The sequence below is a fragment of the Athalia rosae genome, chromosome 2 (assembly GCF_917208135.1).
Source record: "Athalia rosae chromosome 2, iyAthRosa1.1, whole genome shotgun sequence".
Classification (NCBI taxonomy): Eukaryota; Metazoa; Arthropoda; class Insecta; order Hymenoptera; family Athaliidae; genus Athalia; species Athalia rosae.
Window position 1 is genome coordinate 8,870,928 of NC_064027.1, and position 17,530 is coordinate 8,888,457.

Sequence of the window (17,530 nt, forward strand, 5' to 3'; positions counted from 1 at the left end):
TAATTTTATCCGGGCTAAAAGTGATTGAGAGTTTGTATTTCTAACCCTCGAATGGTACAAAGTGAAATCAAATGTCAAGATTTTCTCGAAGTGAATTTCAAGCAAACTCGATTCATCTACCGAATTGCCTATAGTGTGGATTCTTCTTTTTTTTTTTTTTTTAACCAGGAGTCGTCGGAGATTAAATCCGCCGTCATATATTTCTACCGCGAAATTGAACGTGCGTAGATATGTAATATATTGTGAATGGACCCACTCGTATCAAGGGGGAATAAAGTAAGTTATCGGATCGAAAACGCTTTCAACTTTTTGATCCAATTAAATTATTTTTTCAATACGTAGAAATGGTGAAAAATTCACTTAGCTACGCAATATTTCGTGGAGAACGGGAAGAGGTACTAAGAGACAGAAATGTTCGCATCTATCCCTGTTTCACCGGTATGAATTTTCTCGTGCGTTGAAAATTCGATTTTTATATCATTTTACTCTTATAAAGGCTCACGCTGTCTCAATGGGTACAGAGAGCATTTAATAATCTAAATGTTGACGTTCTATGGACTTTATACATGTTATCCCATCAATCCTCAAATAATAATTCGCATAGTTGGGACAACTGTAAGTATATCGGAGCTATATCTTAGCGGTATAAATGTACGATAATAAATAAACATGATTCTTGTGAGTTGTGTAAGGATTTCACTTTATTTCAATTCTCATTACTCTGATGGTTTCACTATACGATCTGCATATTTGCATTGTTTCAATTAATTTTAGAACACCGTAACATGAACCTATTTTATCGGCGTTGACATAAAATAATATGCAAATATAACAAGCTTTTTAATAGCTTTGACTGATCTCATGTATAGTTAACAGCAGTTCTTACATACTTTTACAAACGTACACTATAATTCATTCGCTTGTGATTAGCCTAATTACAAATACATCGTAATATCGAAATTATGTACAAAATGATAATTTTCCATTTCTCTTCCAGAACATCTCGAGCTATTCGAAGACGAAAAAGAAGAAGAAAAAAGTCCTTAACAAAAAACGCTCTCGAATTCCAATGAAATTTAAGTGTACGATCACCGGCCAGTCAGTAGGCCAATGAGTGCTTGTTTTTCCTTCTCCTTCTTGCGGACGCTGTCCAAATTTCTTTGTTTCCAAGAGCTTTTCCTCAACTTAATAGGTCGAGATCCAACATACCGCCCTGTAATATATTGCGAGAAAAAAAAAGATGTCAATTATTTTGTTAACATTTAAGATCTCGTTACATTTTTCAATATAATATCAAACTGACGACAAATTCGCACGGTTGAATCTTCTATCAATGCTAAGGTTTGAATATTCGACGTTTCTCTCTGTATAATATGACAACCAACCGAGCTTTTGACGTGACGCAATCTGGCTCATATCGATTAATATATCAAACTGTTTAACGGGACGTTTATACAGGTAATATTTTCCACACGTTCAACAGATTCAATCGCGTGTGCAGGCATAACGACTACCTATTGTAGATCAACTAATTATATCCCTAATTCGCATATAGGTTTTAAGTTAATCAAACGAAGAAGATTAATACCACAAACTGCAGCTCGGATTTGTAGTTACAGGTTTATAGTACTTCAATAATATCTGATTCCTCCTGATAGTTAATAACCTCGTTAATTACACTATGATCTATTATCGTGAGATATTCTGATTTAGGTGTATCGAACATGGCTTTAGCTGGAGCATAAAATACGATCAACGTTTGAAGGGATATTACTAGTTGTATGTACACGGACTCCAGACGATAAGATCAAACATGGGTGCATCGTTCCTAATCCGCTTATATGTACGTATTATTGGTATTTGGTGGTTGTCATCAATGAAAACAACTATTGTAAAACGAACAGTAAATGAAAATCGTCTAATTCGCAGTTTGGTCGATCTAATTATTTAAAAATATTTCATTCATTTTATTATTCTCATGTCTCTGATTATGTGACGCATATATCTTATATCTCCGCATATAAACTAACTCCTGATTACGTTACTTTTCCCATAGCTCATAAGTATAATCGCGACTAATTTTCCAACTCATTTTTATCCCGCGCACGTGTACAAGATTTTCCATACATTTCCTTACAACGACTTCCTATTCGCAGTGAAAAGGAGATAAGTATATGAATTACATATTATACCGATGTGTGGTTGAAAGAAGAGTAATAAGCATAACAAGTTTTTGCCAAATCGCGTACATAGGGAACCTGTGTACAAATTATTTTTATACCTATGTTTAATCCAATTTTAGGAAAGAAAACATATACATATGTCACCGAGTTAACTATAAATAGTCATTATATTCATATTGTTGAAGGGCGTTCGTATCTCGTTTCCTATTTAACGTCAAAATATTTCTCGGAAAATCTGCAAGGACTTGCCCTCTAGGTATGGGTATTATTATACTATGTGAAAAACATGCGCCGATGAAATATTCAGAAAACCAAAAACAACAATAATCGCAATCATATCAAGATATTCCACAAGATTGATTCAAAATCACGAGGGACGAGGGGGATCAATCAAAGTTCAATTAATTATTTTGTTAACAACGCTTATGGTAATGACAATCAGACTATATTAGGTATATACTGTGACTATATAAAATGGCGATTCAAAATTTAGATCACTGATAAATTAACGTCATTTATAAGTAACGTGGGAGGAGTAAAAGTAGTTTCTGGTAAGGGAAGTAATGTGGGTTGTAAACCGCGTGCGTACCCTTGAACTCGTGCCAACGTTTAATACACGCATGTATATCAAAATACATTACGTACAGAACCTATAAATACAAAATTCGTACGTGTGTACGCACATCTGCCGTACATGAACCAAATGGAATCTGGAAGTTTTGTGATGATTAAGACCTATCTAAATCACGTAATCATTACTCAACCGTATTACCATATAAAGTTAACAAATGAAATTAAAAATTATTATTTCACGTAAACCAAGAACATCGAACATTTCATATGTTTATGTGCGTTGCACATCACCCGATTATGAAATTAATAAGCCGTTGTGCATTATACTGGACATCAAAAGTCAATTAAAAAATTAATCGGCGTTGGTTGTTTTATTAGAATACCAAAGGTGATGGAGAGAAAAAATAATAGAAAAATAAAATACCAAAAATTTAATCGAATAAAAATAAAATCAAAAGCTGCTGGCTGAAATTTAATTACGTACAAACGTCACGCAAGGCGAACTTTCCCGCCAAATTATCCGACAAGATTTCAATTCCAAACTCACGAGTCTTCAGGGGACATCGTTATACGTGTAATCTTTTTTTTTCTTCTGCACCCTCGAATTTGTTCGTTTGGAACGTAGCACACCGATATAGGTATATCTACGTGCGTTCAAAATTCTGAAAATTTTTCATCACCATTGCATTTACGACACATAGATTGATGTAGGTACATAATTCGCGTGTAATATGAAGTAGCTTTCTTCCAACGGAATAAACATTAATTTAGCCCAATTTGGCAGGATCTTATGACTGCACCAATACCAACTACTGGGATGTCTGCAATTCCTCGGTATTCTCCACACTTGAGAAACTGAATGCGACCACAGTAATGGATGGGGTATGTATACGTATAGGTATATGGGAAGTGACGTCATGGAAATAAGATGACTAAATACCGGTAAATTTCCGCTAGGGTTGTTTGCACCCCTGCAGCGCAGGTCATTGGCGTCTTGGATCGTAACGATTGCACTGTAAGTATTTTATTTTTTTTTAAACGATATTCAAAGGTGCAATCTTTGTTTTATTTCTTTAGGAAGTTGGCAAAAAAAAAACAGAATTGGGAAATCATTTTTATCAAGACTTAAACTTAATCTCTCTTTTTTTTAATTAATTTAATTCGTTCGAAGGACATAAATATAGGATCAGCAGTGTAACTTTAATCACGACGACGCAAGGTTACACCGAAAATTTCGGTACCTCAAACGCCATTTAGATATCCGTTCAGTGTCACATCATTTCCACATGTCCTACTGACAAATTAACATCATAACTAATTTTTGCAATTTTTCAAGTGAAGATTTGAACTTCCGATCTTTGACTTTTCAGGCTGTCATTTTGACCAATAGACCGGACGTTATTGTTACTCGAGGGATTTCTCTTTGCCGTCAAATGTGCAGCGAGAGCTGTCGTGAAAAATTTAAGCGATGTGAAATTTTTTATTTTTGATTCTCTTTCACATCCCATACGTTACAGACAAAGTGAGGAGGAGGGAGGCCATCGGGAAGAATATGATCGTTGTATGAAAAATAGAAGAAAAAAAAACAACTCGAAACAAAGAACAAGGCTTATTAATCCTGCGTATGACAGGTAAGTTTTTCACGCGCTTTAATTCACGTAAAAGCTTTGAATGTTCTGACGTTACAGAAACGAAAGGTAAAAAAGCATGACGTTTTTGATGTCAACGAGCTTCGGGTGGAGGCCAACTGAAGCTGAAAGCACAGCTGTTTTTTTTTTTCCCCAAGTTTTTTATGTGACGTCCGCGTATTATGAGACCATAGATATAATTATCAATCATTATAAAACGTCGAAACGATTGTCGAAGAGAATAGAAAAACCAAAAAAATGTTAATCGTGTAAACCAAATTTTCATTGGTTATACATTGTCGTTCGTAAAAATTCTTCTCATAAATTTTTACTTCAAATTAGAACTCACTAAGATAATTTTCATATACGTAGCGTGATTTTGAAATAATTTCCGAAAACATTTCGAACAAAGAGAAATATTAATAGTAAAAAAAAAAAAAAACTAAAAAATAAAACATTTTCATATCATCTGCACCGTTCGACACGAACTTCTTCGAATATGAAATTGAAAAAAAAACGAAAAAAACGAGAGCCTCGTAATATTATATTGAATATATCGGCACTCTGGAAATATGTGCTTGAACCACCCCTGTAATATGCGTGCATAGGTATACCGGCTACAGTGGCAAGAACTACTTGTTGCTTCTACTCGTCCCCGCGGTTTCCATATACCATGTTTATAAATATAATACGTATTACAATTCAATAGTGTTTCGTGATACATATTCGAAGTTCTTCAGCAAGAATTTCGAAGCTCGATATTTTGCAGAAGAATTTTATCAATCATATTCCAATTTTACCGTCACAAATGTATGTACACGTATGTACATATCCCAGCCACGTGCCTATCGAAATCACACACTAAACGTATGTATTTTTATTAGATAGATTTTTTTTTCAATTTTTTATCATCAAAAATTCATCAGGGATGATTTTCCTCGTAACTTTATCTCTTTATTTGCAGTCGATTGATTTTTGGGTCTAGTTAAGAAAATTACTAAGTTAAATTGCCCTGATATTTCAAGCTTAATTTCGTTATAAATTTGAGTAAACAAATTTCCTTCAAGATTCAGTCGTATTAACATGATTATTATCAGTATCATAAACAACAGATTTTAAAATTAGGCTACCGATCGTGGGATATAAAAGTATAGGTGGACCATTGTACTTGGTTTGAATAATTTTTCGGAAATATTGTAATAAAGCTGGGATGTAAAAAGAACTATACAACAAACTTGTATGTACTACATGCTTCCAGAATTTGAGGGTTTTTTACGTTGGGGGGAGGGGAGGGGAGGGGAGACATCGCAATCGTCGCCTACCGATAATTTCATTAAATATACACAAGGGCGCATAGTAGATATCTGAAATTCCTGAGTAAGTGGTGAAATATTTACTGAAAACCAAAATAACTTTTATACATGCATTCTATCGCTTGCACATTTTTGTTTTCTATTCTGAGTAAAGTTCTAAATATCCAACAATCCAAACTTAAAATATATACACGATATATACTCACTATTTTTGATATTCAAAAGGTAAGTGTAGAAACCCACGTTCATATATAACGTTTACATGAATTGATTCTAATGATTTTCATCACCACTAAACCCAACTGCGAAAATCAAATTTGACATTTTTTCCCTTTCACAGTTCCCCTCTTACTAACCCCGGTTAGGGGGAGGAACAAGGATGAGAAAAAAAACTGAATCGAGAGAAATAAATCTACTAGAAAGTATAAAGATTTTCGAATTTCTTTCGATTCCAACTAGCTTGAATTCATGTCTCGTTTCGGAACAATCGAGTTTCGTTTTGCCGAGAGATACAAATATGAATTATGGGATCGATAATAAAGGACGTCCCGTGATGCAGGCATTCCTTTGGTCGTCGCAGTAATATATGCAGCCGATGCTCCTTACGGTTGAAAAAATTCTTTCTATTTTTCGTTCCACCTACGGAATGGAAGAATTCGAATGATTTTATGCTGCAACTTGCATGTGGGTATCATCTGATTCACCCGTTTGAAAAAAATTTTCGATTGGTTGGCAAATGTTCGAAAATCCGATTGGCCTGTTTTGATAAGGGTGGGAGATCCGGATCGGGTAGGGGTTGTTGAATTAGTAGCGAGACGCCGTTCGTAGCGACGCACTCCGACGCTAGTCACCCTACTGGCAGTAAACGAAAACCGAGGTGTACTTTTGCACTACTGCAAATAGTCACTAATCTATCCGTACATCTATTCACACTTATACATACGTGCATAAATACACACATAAACGAACGCTGCAAATCTGCAGCTCGACCGTTTGCCGATTTATACAAAAAGTGAAGAACAGTGAGAATTTTCATTTTGTTTCCATTTTTTTTCTTTCTATTTGCAAAAATACAACCGAAAAATTAACCAGCGCCATTAGAAAAGAGAACAGAAAAAAAGACGAGATAAAGACGAAATAGAAAAAAGACCAAAAGACATCCGCGGTAACGAAACGAAAGAAATTCCGACTGCGAATGCAACAGGTAAGTTAAACTTCTGAGTCGAGTTACTTACGCGCATCTTTTCTATACATATGGGGGTTGAAAATTTTGGGGAAAATTAAAAAGAAAATAAAAAAAACTTGGTCTTCATATTTCAGGTACACAAAATTCAGACAAGCCTTGATCATTTTTTCTTCCAAAAACTTATCGCAACGCTCGTAGAAATTTTCACCAAACCTCCCAAAATTTTTGGACAAACGATAAAAAAAAAACCCAAACCGAACGAAAATCATTCAATGTAACTATTCAATTTTTCAGATAATATGTGTATATTTTTTTTAATATCGAATCCAACGGACCGGCTTCATTTTTACGTTATCACTTGTGATTTCCCACGAACATCGGTCGTTCATCGATGTTCACGTCTCGGGGATTCCTTCGGAATAATCAAATTCCTATCTCGCTGTGAGATACATGTGGAGTTCACGCAGTCGTATTATCTTATTTACATTACAACGTATATATTTCGAAAACGAATTATCCGTCAAAATCTGGCACGACGTGCATCAAAGATTATTTTCACGAATATGGCACATATTTTTTCCTATAACGTAAGAGCGCAACGTACGCCTTTCGTACCATGAATACCAATTGGTCTATTAATCCTCGCGTCAAAAATGAGGGGGAAAAAAGATAAGGGGACGAAGGATACCGATCCCGACATCGAATTAACGTCTCCTACGCGTATCGGGAACACATACGTGTAAAAGTAAAGGAAAAGTAAAAGAAATACAGAAGCAGAACACGATTAGAGAAAAAATGCACGCGGTATTATCGCTCTCGATGGATCGCTATCCCGTCGAATAACAGCAATAGGAATAAAGTTCGACTCGAAAATGTCCGGACCAAAATCCTCTGGAAATCACAAGTACGGTGTGCAGTGTCGAGTTCGTCGGTTCAAAGGAACGATGTTGGGACAAAATTGAGCTAACGAGGGGATGGATATCGCGGTTGCTTTACCCTTGCGCGAAGACGTTTTACGAGAAGAGCAGAAATAGTTTGGGGAAGGATAAGATACGTGTGTACATTGTACGTAGAACGAGCCAACTGCGGGACAAAGAGTACCCACACCGAGAGCAAGACAAATAAAACGATACAAATATTTGGGAGAGGATCGTTTCTCAAACGACGACGCAAACACTTGATTACAAATTTGAACACTTTACGAGCTGCGCGTCGCATCTCGATGATCAAAGTTAGAAATTTTCGGCGAAATCATATTCGGATCCATCGATGTCGTCTGCGATAATTGTTGAGAGATTCGAATCAACCCACCCCTTTTGATTCTTCTCGGGCATTTCTTTTATAACTTTCAACCGATTCGATCGCAACGGCCGATCGATCTTAGGTATAATTACAGTATACGCTTCGGTATCACAGTAGGCGTGCAAAAATTTATCGGCTAACTTTAGACTACTGTTTGAATATATTTGAAAATATTCAACAAACAAACAACTCGAAGGTCGACGAGATTTTGTGGGGGTGGAAACGGAAAAGTGGTTTTTTTCTCTTCCTCCTTTTTTCTTCATTTTGCTTTCTCGTTGGAAAAACTATGCCCGTATTATATGAATTAAGAGTTGCGATGGACTAGATAATTCCCAAACACCGGAACGATCGAGCCCTTGGGTTTTGATAAAGAATGATCAATTACGATTCTTCGGTATCGACGATTAGGCGTGAAAGGATAATGGAAAAAATCGTTAACAATTTTCCAATAATTGCCAATAAAGGGTGTTGCAGAGCACTAACCAATGAATGATTGCGTTAAGTGCTATATCACGTGGTTATTGAAGATTATATACCACATATAACGCAAAACTGAAAGCAGCTCATATGAGTATAGTATACCGGGGAAAAAATGATATCGAAACGCGGAAATCGAGTGTGTAAATTTGTGTTTTTTTTTTTATTTCATATATTTCGTTGCTAATAATAATCGAATCACTTGTACACCGAAGATTAACGGGCTGACCGTTGGGTGAAAAAATTTCGAAGCCCCGTTAATTTTGGCGATAAATTTTTCATGGAAATATTAATAACTCTCATCAAGAAAGAGCCTGTAAAATATTCGTGTGAATCCGCTGCAGATATTGCGTCAATTATATGACGATGTTTTACATATTTAACACGTCACATACCGAGCCTAGTAATAGATTTGTAGGAACTTTTAATAGAAATACTAGTCAACTTTTTATATAAATAGATATAGGCACGCGACTCCATTTTCATCCTACTACTATAGTTGGCTCCGATACCGCATATTATCATCGTATTATACGTAATATTTTATTACACCCACTTATTCCGATATCTATCGACAACATTCGTTTGGATATTTGCTCCCGAATCATCGTCGATTTGGAAGAATTATTTGTAACCGATGTTTTGAGGGGACAATTTACGGATAAAAATTAGTATGCACCGCGCCGATTGGTATACTCAAATTTCCGAACCAGGTCGTCGCTGTTGCGTCCTTTGAGGTGATTACTCGATACGTTTCGCGATGACAACTCCGATCAATTGTGTAATTGCATCAATATCGACTCGTGAATTTCGAGGATGTAGTATCAAAATTAACGTTCGCTATCAAGGGGTTTGAAGTTATGGCGCGAAGAACAAGATAGAAAAAAAAGGAAAGTAAAAAGAGTAAGAATAACTTTACGATATTATAATCGTCCCAGCTTTCCGTTTCTCCCACGCTTTGGATTTTGTCAAAGGTGGGCCAAAAAAATAACGTGCAGCGGCATTCTTTCGATGACCACGTTATAAAATTATCACTCTTCCCTCCCTCCCAACGCCTTAGTTCTTCGTCCCACTTGATCACAATCAAAATCACTACGGTACTAAAAATATATCAGGAATGTCACAAAAATAGTCGAACGCATTGCAGAAATTCCCCGATACGAAAAACGAGCGGATGACCGCTAAATTTTTGATCGAGCAGCATACGTACTGCACCGGTTCGTACGACCGATAAATCAATTCACCGGAAGTAAATCAGATTTAGCTGGCTCGAAACGGAGCCGTAATTACCGGTGCATTTTCAAAACTCCTAATTACCCGCAGACAATATAATCTGTATTTCACGCGGTATTTTAATTGCCAGATAAACGAAACTGAATCGGAATAATTTGACACGTCATGTCGTGAAATTGGTTGACAGCTTCGACGCGAAACGAAATTTGAGCGACGTTTGATAAATTATCTGAAATGAATTTATACGAAATTTTGTAGGATTTCAATGCGTAAAAAGGTATACGTATAGGCTGGATCTTCTACAGCGGATGGTAGGCGGTGTGTACATCGTGGGATGTTTCGAAAACTTAATTTGATGTTTTTTGAATGATGCGAAAATTAATTATCCACCGGTGGTCAAACGACAAAAACCAATAAAACCAGAATCGGATTGAATAAAGGAAAGGCAAAAAGATACCAATTCACTAGACCCCTGCAGACGGTTGCGAAGACAAATAATAGTTTCGATAATGTCATGAAGACAGAAAAAATTCAAATATCGAATAAATAGACGATGAGTGTGAAACGAAAGAAATATGAACTTTGTTTTCTCGCTCGAACAATCCTAGTAATTAAACTAGGATAATTCTTAGAAAGTGGATTATAAATGCACATTGTTCTACCAAAGTATGTAAAAAGCTCCTTTACATCGACTTGATGTATAAACACATGCTTAATTACTTACGTAATTGTATGAAACATTTTCATACCTATAAAGCTCGAGCTTTCTGAACGTGAAAGATTAGTTGTCGCTTGCCTTCGTGGCAGGCGTACGCATTTCTTTATACACGTACAGTAACTTACAGACGATCTTTGTTTAACGAATTTCTAGAAAATCTTGAAAAATCTCTATTATTTAAAATCAGTCAGCCTGAATTCAGCCTAATTATCGTTGCAACATCCGAAGTGACGCGGACTTTATAAATATCATTGAGTTAAATATCGACGCAAATGTTATTTGGTAAGTTCGTATAAATTCAACGATCAAATTATTTCAGAGCGTGAATCACGCTGAATGCATAAGAAAAAAAAAGGCAAAAGTATTCTTTATTTTAATTTTTTTTGCTATTGATCTTTTTACAGCCCAATAAATATATGGCGTAATTTAATTTTATGCTGCAGTTATCGTTGAATAGAAAACGCAGTCATGAGGAAAAAATTCGCGATGCCCAAGCCCCCCGCCCCCCCTTCGCTCCCGAAATACAGGTGTACCTTTGAATCAAATAAGGTAATTTTTCTGACTAGGAAATGGGATTAACTTCAGAGAACACTTGAGAATTTTTTTTTTCCTTTTTTAAATTTTTATTTTTTAGCTTGAGAATGTGTTTACGCAGGCGATACGCGATTTTTATCATTTGAATTGGGGAGGCAATATCAGAGGGTGAATTATGAGTGAGATTGAAATGCTTTTGCGGAAAATTTTTAGACGGCTTGTAGGTAAAACCCACGAAAAAGAGAGTCTGTAAAATAAATGTAGGTACGTATGCGTATACGTATTTTGCAATTTATTGAGACTGTCAAATATACCAATGCAAACACACAAATACGAATACCAATCGGTCAATATACAAATCGGCACTCGTGACGAATGCGGCTACGTTATTCCCTGATTATAGTGAAATCGAGTATGTGTATAAAAGATATTTTAGTATCAATCTAACGGTGGGTTAAAATATTTGCGGTAAAAGAACAGGGATTCGATTGTATTTCATAGTATCCACAGAAACATTGGAAATTCGTCACATATTCGCGTATATTTTGTTTAAAAAATCATGTATTTCGTCATTAATTTTTTTTCATTCTCGAATGCACGCATGCAAAGGCTGAAGAGCATCGTCAGCAATTCTTAATCAATTAAAGACTGTTTACAAAATAACGTTCAGCTCCGGTTCAGCTCGTTACGGTATACCTATACCGTTGATAAAAATGTACAAGCGTAAATACGATCGATATAAATTCGATGGAAAAACACCGCAAAAGTTACAACAGATATAGGTATACTATCAGGTGTGTGTACTTTGTCGAGATTTTCTCTCGATCATCACTTTAACTCACGTGAGGTTTTTAATTATCGCGCGCAGTTACGGGAATTGAGATGTGATAAATAATTAGCGGAACGACAGGCCGAAATCTGCCGGTACGATGTATATTGCTTATAAACTAGATGGTATATATATAACGGAAGTAATAACATTCTGAACTTTGCCGATCTTTCATTATCATTTGGATTCAAATTCATAGAAAATCTAATCTATCTAGTCACTCTGACCTACAATAAGTTCAACTTTGTCAGGGTCAAGCTATTTTGAATCCGTCTTTCTATGCACTTCTCATGCAGACGGAGGATCATGTGTCCCAGAAATCCGTATAGGGCACTAGGGATCGTCGATCTCAAAAAAATAAAATTCAATATTAATTTTCCCATAGTTATGCACGACGCAAAATTCAGTGAAAGAAAAAGCTATTTTCCAACCCTGTGTCACGATGACTATATTTTACCCGAAAAATCGAACGCCGAAAAGAACTTTCGCAATCCCGAATTGCAAATCTTGACTGATGTGTTTTTTTCTATATTTTTCTATTTCTGTTTCTCCTAAACTCCACAACCAAAAGAAATCGGCCCCGAGCAAAGAATTGCCGTTAGCTATATCATAACACACTCGTCCGCGCGAACTCTTCACGCTATCATCAGCTTATCAATGGCGCCTCGCTATCAGCTTTTAGTACAACTATACTAGAACTATAGTATGCAATAATATCATAAAAGATCTGTAGACCAAACCCTCGTTTAATGAAATTTTTTGCGAGAAATCTGGTCACTAGTACAACGCGTGCTATAATAGAAGCTTGAAATCGACCGTGATCTACTGTGAGACGCTTTATTCCCCTGTTGTTCATTTATTTGCTTAGTTATTTATTACCGTTTTTTACAAATTTTTGAACCGAAGATTAAAGAGGGGATGAAAAGTCCGTCAAGTTTGAACGAATGCATCCAAGTTCAACAGCTTCATTATCTATAACTCATAAGTACACTTGCAGTGCACCGAAGTTGTGTTTCTAAAAATAACGTAAGCGCTTCTCGAAGAAATCCGAATGAAACCGCGTGCCACGTGCTCTCATAAATTCCAAACTTCGAATTTCTCTGATAGTCGTTTTACAAGCATCGGGTGCGGATAAAAGTAAAACTTTTGGAATAAGATATTCCTGAACACGTGTCAGGATATAATTTTTTCCAGCGTAACCAAATGTTCAAAAATAAAGCCAGACGAGCCGATTCGTTCACAACATCTTACGGTTACGTGAAGTGGATGGTCATCGATCGATCAACGTCTTATTTAGATGCAAACACACGAGGCTACTATGCGAGTAGCTCAACCGCTGCCAGACATTGTATAAACAATCAAAAGTACATTTCCTGTCTACGATCATATTATGTTGTGTAGTCTGCACCCTTTGTAATTTCAATAGTTTTTCAAAGCCACGAATTGACGATTTTTTTCCTAATAGCATTCAAAAATTTGTATTAAGCTGTGGGTGAAATGTATGGTTTTTGAGGATACATCGGTGTTTGTTTTTAATATCAGGGATATCCACTTCTCGCCTGCTGCGGGTGACACATGATTAAATTTTTTTTATTGCTCTCATTGATAAAATGTTTAGCGAAATGATGAAGCGCATCGAAGATAAAAAGGATTTAATGGAAGGACATTCATTTTTATTTTCAGGAACACAACGGCAACCACTTAGGTGAAAAGCTACAAAAATCGATAAAGGAAAAATGTTCCCATCCGCAGAATCTGGACTAGTTGTCGTTTATCAGTTAGCTATAGTTCTGAGTTTGAATACGTTTGTGGTCCAATGCGCGCCTCTTTTACCAAGGACGAACGACGGGTTCTGGGATGAAAATATGGTAGATTGTTCTCCAGGGGGACGTTGCTGGGAATGGTCACGTAAACAGCAATCACTTGCGAAACCGGACTACTATGAAGATCCCTTGAGGTAAATTCTTAAGTTATGTTTGGATACCTCGAATCGATGAACTTTATAATTTCTTCGCACTTCTCGTCAAAAATATCTTTTTCATAATTAGTTCACGACAACTGTTCAGCTGTATAGTATTGCTACCGAACTTTCACTCCGTTCAAATACCTAATTCATTTTACTTTAATTCTAACGTCTTGTGAATTTTGACTTTGAAAGAAAGTAATTAACATTGGCGCTGCCTAGTTTAAAACAATATTGACGATTGTATACGTAACATCAAAACGACTTACAAGCTTGCGACAGTATAAGTTATTACACCAAATTTCTATGTGGCATTAAATTCATTTGAGAATTCTATACGTGAATAAGAGTCAGGGCGTGATTGACTATGCAGAATCGACTCAGATCCTTGATATTGAATCGTATTCAATGCAATACATGGAATTTTTCGCCTTCACCCTTGAACCACAAGTGTCAAGTTGTCGGGGAATGCGGTTCGATCTAACTAAATAATTAACGCATGATAAGCACTTCTTATCATGCGTTAATTCAAGTTCTTCCTTCTTATCAAGAAAGAAAATCTTGGGGCGTCGAAGTGACGAAAAAATTCATAAACGCTAGCGCCATCGAGACAACAGATAAGAAGTCAAGATATTGAAAAGCAGCTAATCGTTGCTCAATATACACACACGTCTATATTAAGAATTCTTGATTCTTCGAACTCTTATTCAGGAAAGATTAAAGATTATGCGGGAGGCGATGTAAGCTGATCTACTCGATGGATCTTTCGCTTCCACAGCAGGTCCTATAGTAGATCCATTCTTGTACTAGCACGTGAAAATACCCGTGATTACTCCGTATATTTATCAACAACTTATTAAAGGCTTTTATTAATAGCTCACGAGATCTAATCAACGCGAAAAAAAAAAATAATCATTCCTATATCGCGACATAATCGACGGATGAGTTATTAGTCTTTTTGCGTATCAAGCAGGTTTTAAAATTTTACGAGTAAATAATATTTCCGATTGGATCTTAATAATGTAACGGCTCTAGTCTGATTGCACCAAAATCCAATGCACTTATTATTCAATGTTGCACTTTCAGAGTACAAAGCCCCCACAGCCAGGATTCAAATCGCGCGCGAACGGCGGCAGTTGGTTTGCCATCGACAACTCGAATTTCGAAAAAAGATGTATTCATGTCTCGCGGATGGGGAGCTGGCGGAATGCCTTTTTCTGTATTATACATGCATCCTCACAGTCAGCGGTCCAACAGTAATACAGGTGACCATAAACAGAATTTTATATTGAACCACTAACCCGATAAAATCGTGGGTCCTACACAAATAATTATTCGTTCTCTGACCACGTTCGATCATATTGTCGAGTTCCAATCAGAAAAAAAAATTTTCAGGGGCTAACGAAATCGAGCCGGCAAGAGCACTTCCGTTGGAGAGTCCTGCCCTGCCATCGCTACCAAGAAACTCCAACAATCGCGTGGCTCTGCGGAATGGTGCTTCTGGACAACCGAGAAGACAATACTCAATAATACCTCAACTCTTTGTATCTTATGGTTGGGGACCTCATGGAAAATAGATACCTGAACTTCAGCAAGACGTAATATAATAAAAAGACGGCGGTATTAAGAAAAAAAAAGTTAATGTAATTCAATATTAAGTTTACCAAATGAAGGTATCTTTTGATAATAAGCACATCAAATCGTAAAGACTTTAGAATAATTAATCATTGTAAAGCATAACTATATTCACTGACATTATTTTTGCAAAATCAAGATTTTTGTTTTAAATTCTATCAACATCTATTCAACCAAAGCGGCATTTACTTATCATTATAAGTACAACTCTGATAACTGTATTGTAGAGTAATATGAAACTTGCAATTAATGCTCGTACTAGTAATTATGTAAGAACTTTCAATTATCCTCATTTTTGTTACTGAACATGATGATGAGATGCTTAGTTTTCATGTGAAACAAAATATCGTCACCATTATTTATATAATATATATATATATCGTTATTATTTATGTAACGATACTTAATCACAGATATTATTTATTCATTATGGTATATTATTTAAAAGAAAATGCAGCGATCGCATGATGCCGTTGTTATCATCGAGTAACTAGTAAATTTGCAAATGACTTACCGTTCATTTCCTTCATAGCTCTAATAAAATCTTGCGGATCTTTGAACGAAACGAAACCAAATCCTTTGGTTTTATTCGTCCGCTTATCTCTCACAACTTTTGCTTTCTGAAAGCTTGGGTATTTACTGAAGACCCTCACGAGCATTTCATCGGTGACGTCGTTACCCAGATCACCGCAAAATATTCTGAAGTCATCTGGAATAAATGTATAATCTCAATTAAATAATCTGGTTAACAATGCTCAATATATTGTATTATAGAAATATGTGAGTAAAGTTTGTCAGCCAACAGAAATTCGACGTATTTTCCAATGTAGATTGAATTTATCCACCTAACCGCACTTTTACATATTCATATTCACATTCATACTTTCAAGTCAAATACCTTCATCCCATTCCAACAGTGATGTATCCTCCCAAGTTTGTCCTCCAGCCATTCTGATGATTTTTTTGTTCTTTTTTCCTTTTCCTTTGGGATGAGTTTCTTCTGCGCTTGCATTAGCCATGATTGAACTAGCCTTTCCTTGACTGATGGCTAGCTCTGCTGCTGTACTGACACCCTTAGCTTTGGGTTTCTTTTTTCCATCATCATCAGGGATTTTGGTATTAATTATTTGCTCTATAATCTCTGGATGAATTATTGGTGCTGTTGTGGGTTCATAAGGCTTTGGTGTCGCACTTAAGCTAGGATCTCCCATATTCGGTAGGAATGGATTGCTTATTTGAGCAGGCGAAGAATATGTCGACATGGAAATTGCTGCAAAATTGAAATTCAAATGACTGAATTATTATAAAAAACTGAAAAGTATCACAGGTATCTAAAGCTTGTATCTTACATTGTCGAGCAACTTGTGGAGGTATGAGAATGGGTGGCGGCGGTGGTGGCGGAGGTGGAAATCCAAGCATGGGAGGAAATGCCAACGTCGCTGCAGCAGCCGCGACCACTGGTGCAGGTATTTCATGCTGTTCCAACTGCCTAGCTACTTGGCTGTATGTATTCACTCCGATAACAGGCCTCACTATTGGTGTGACTAGTTGTCCTCCAATTTCAGCCTCAAACCTAAATGCAATTGAAAGTTTTAGAAAACCAAAATACCGCTGTTTAAATTGTATGTTACAAAAAATGAACATATGACCAGTACTCTTAAAATTTCATGGCATGGATACGACAGCTAGTTGACGTATCGCAGAGCAATACGAGGTTGCACTGTAAAAAGAGGTTACGATTGCACTCTTCTTAATTATTTGTTACCTGTTCATTTCATCCTCCATCTGTCTTAGCTTATCGTCCATTGTGATAAATATTTGTGTAAGTCTAGGAAGAAAAGTAGAGTTCACATGAACGTTGAAATGCTTCGAATATTCGGATTCTCCTTTTGTTGCTGAAATACAATGCACAACCGATACACAATCGAAACGTATTAAACAAGCTGCCAACGTAGA

General features: G+C 36.3%; 2 protein-coding genes across 4 annotated transcripts; one reads left to right on the plus strand and one right to left on the minus strand.

Annotated features, from left to right (window-relative positions):
* Positions 1–683: 683 nt before the first annotated feature.
* On the minus strand, positions 684–17,528 carry LOC105685189 (RNA-binding protein 42). Its single transcript, XM_012399077.3, has 5 exons — positions 17,340–17,528; positions 16,924–17,147; positions 16,473–16,844; positions 16,089–16,283; positions 684–1,213 (listed from the first exon to the last, which is right to left on the minus strand). The coding sequence occupies exons 1-5, from the start codon at positions 17,378–17,380 to the stop codon at positions 1,089–1,091; spliced, it is 957 nt and encodes a 318-aa protein (XP_012254500.2). The 5' UTR covers positions 17,381–17,528; the 3' UTR covers positions 684–1,088.
* Positions 6,509–16,387, plus strand: LOC105685199. 3 transcript variants are annotated; one of them, XM_012399107.3, is made up of 5 exons: positions 10,737–10,895; positions 11,057–11,162; positions 13,660–13,933; positions 15,026–15,204; positions 15,335–16,387. In XM_012399107.3, the coding sequence occupies exons 3-5, from the start codon at positions 13,713–13,715 to the stop codon at positions 15,514–15,516; spliced, it is 582 nt and encodes a 193-aa protein (XP_012254530.1). In that variant the 5' UTR covers positions 10,737–10,895; positions 11,057–11,162; positions 13,660–13,712; the 3' UTR covers positions 15,517–16,387. The 3 variants fall into 3 exon arrangements, with proteins under 3 accessions (XP_012254512.1, XP_012254530.1, XP_012254521.1); XM_012399089.2 differs by lacking the exons at positions 10,737–10,895; positions 11,057–11,162 and adding an exon at positions 6,509–6,901; XM_012399098.3 differs by lacking the exon at positions 11,057–11,162 and having other exon boundaries at positions 10,738–10,895.
* Positions 17,529–17,530: the final 2 nt, after the last annotated feature.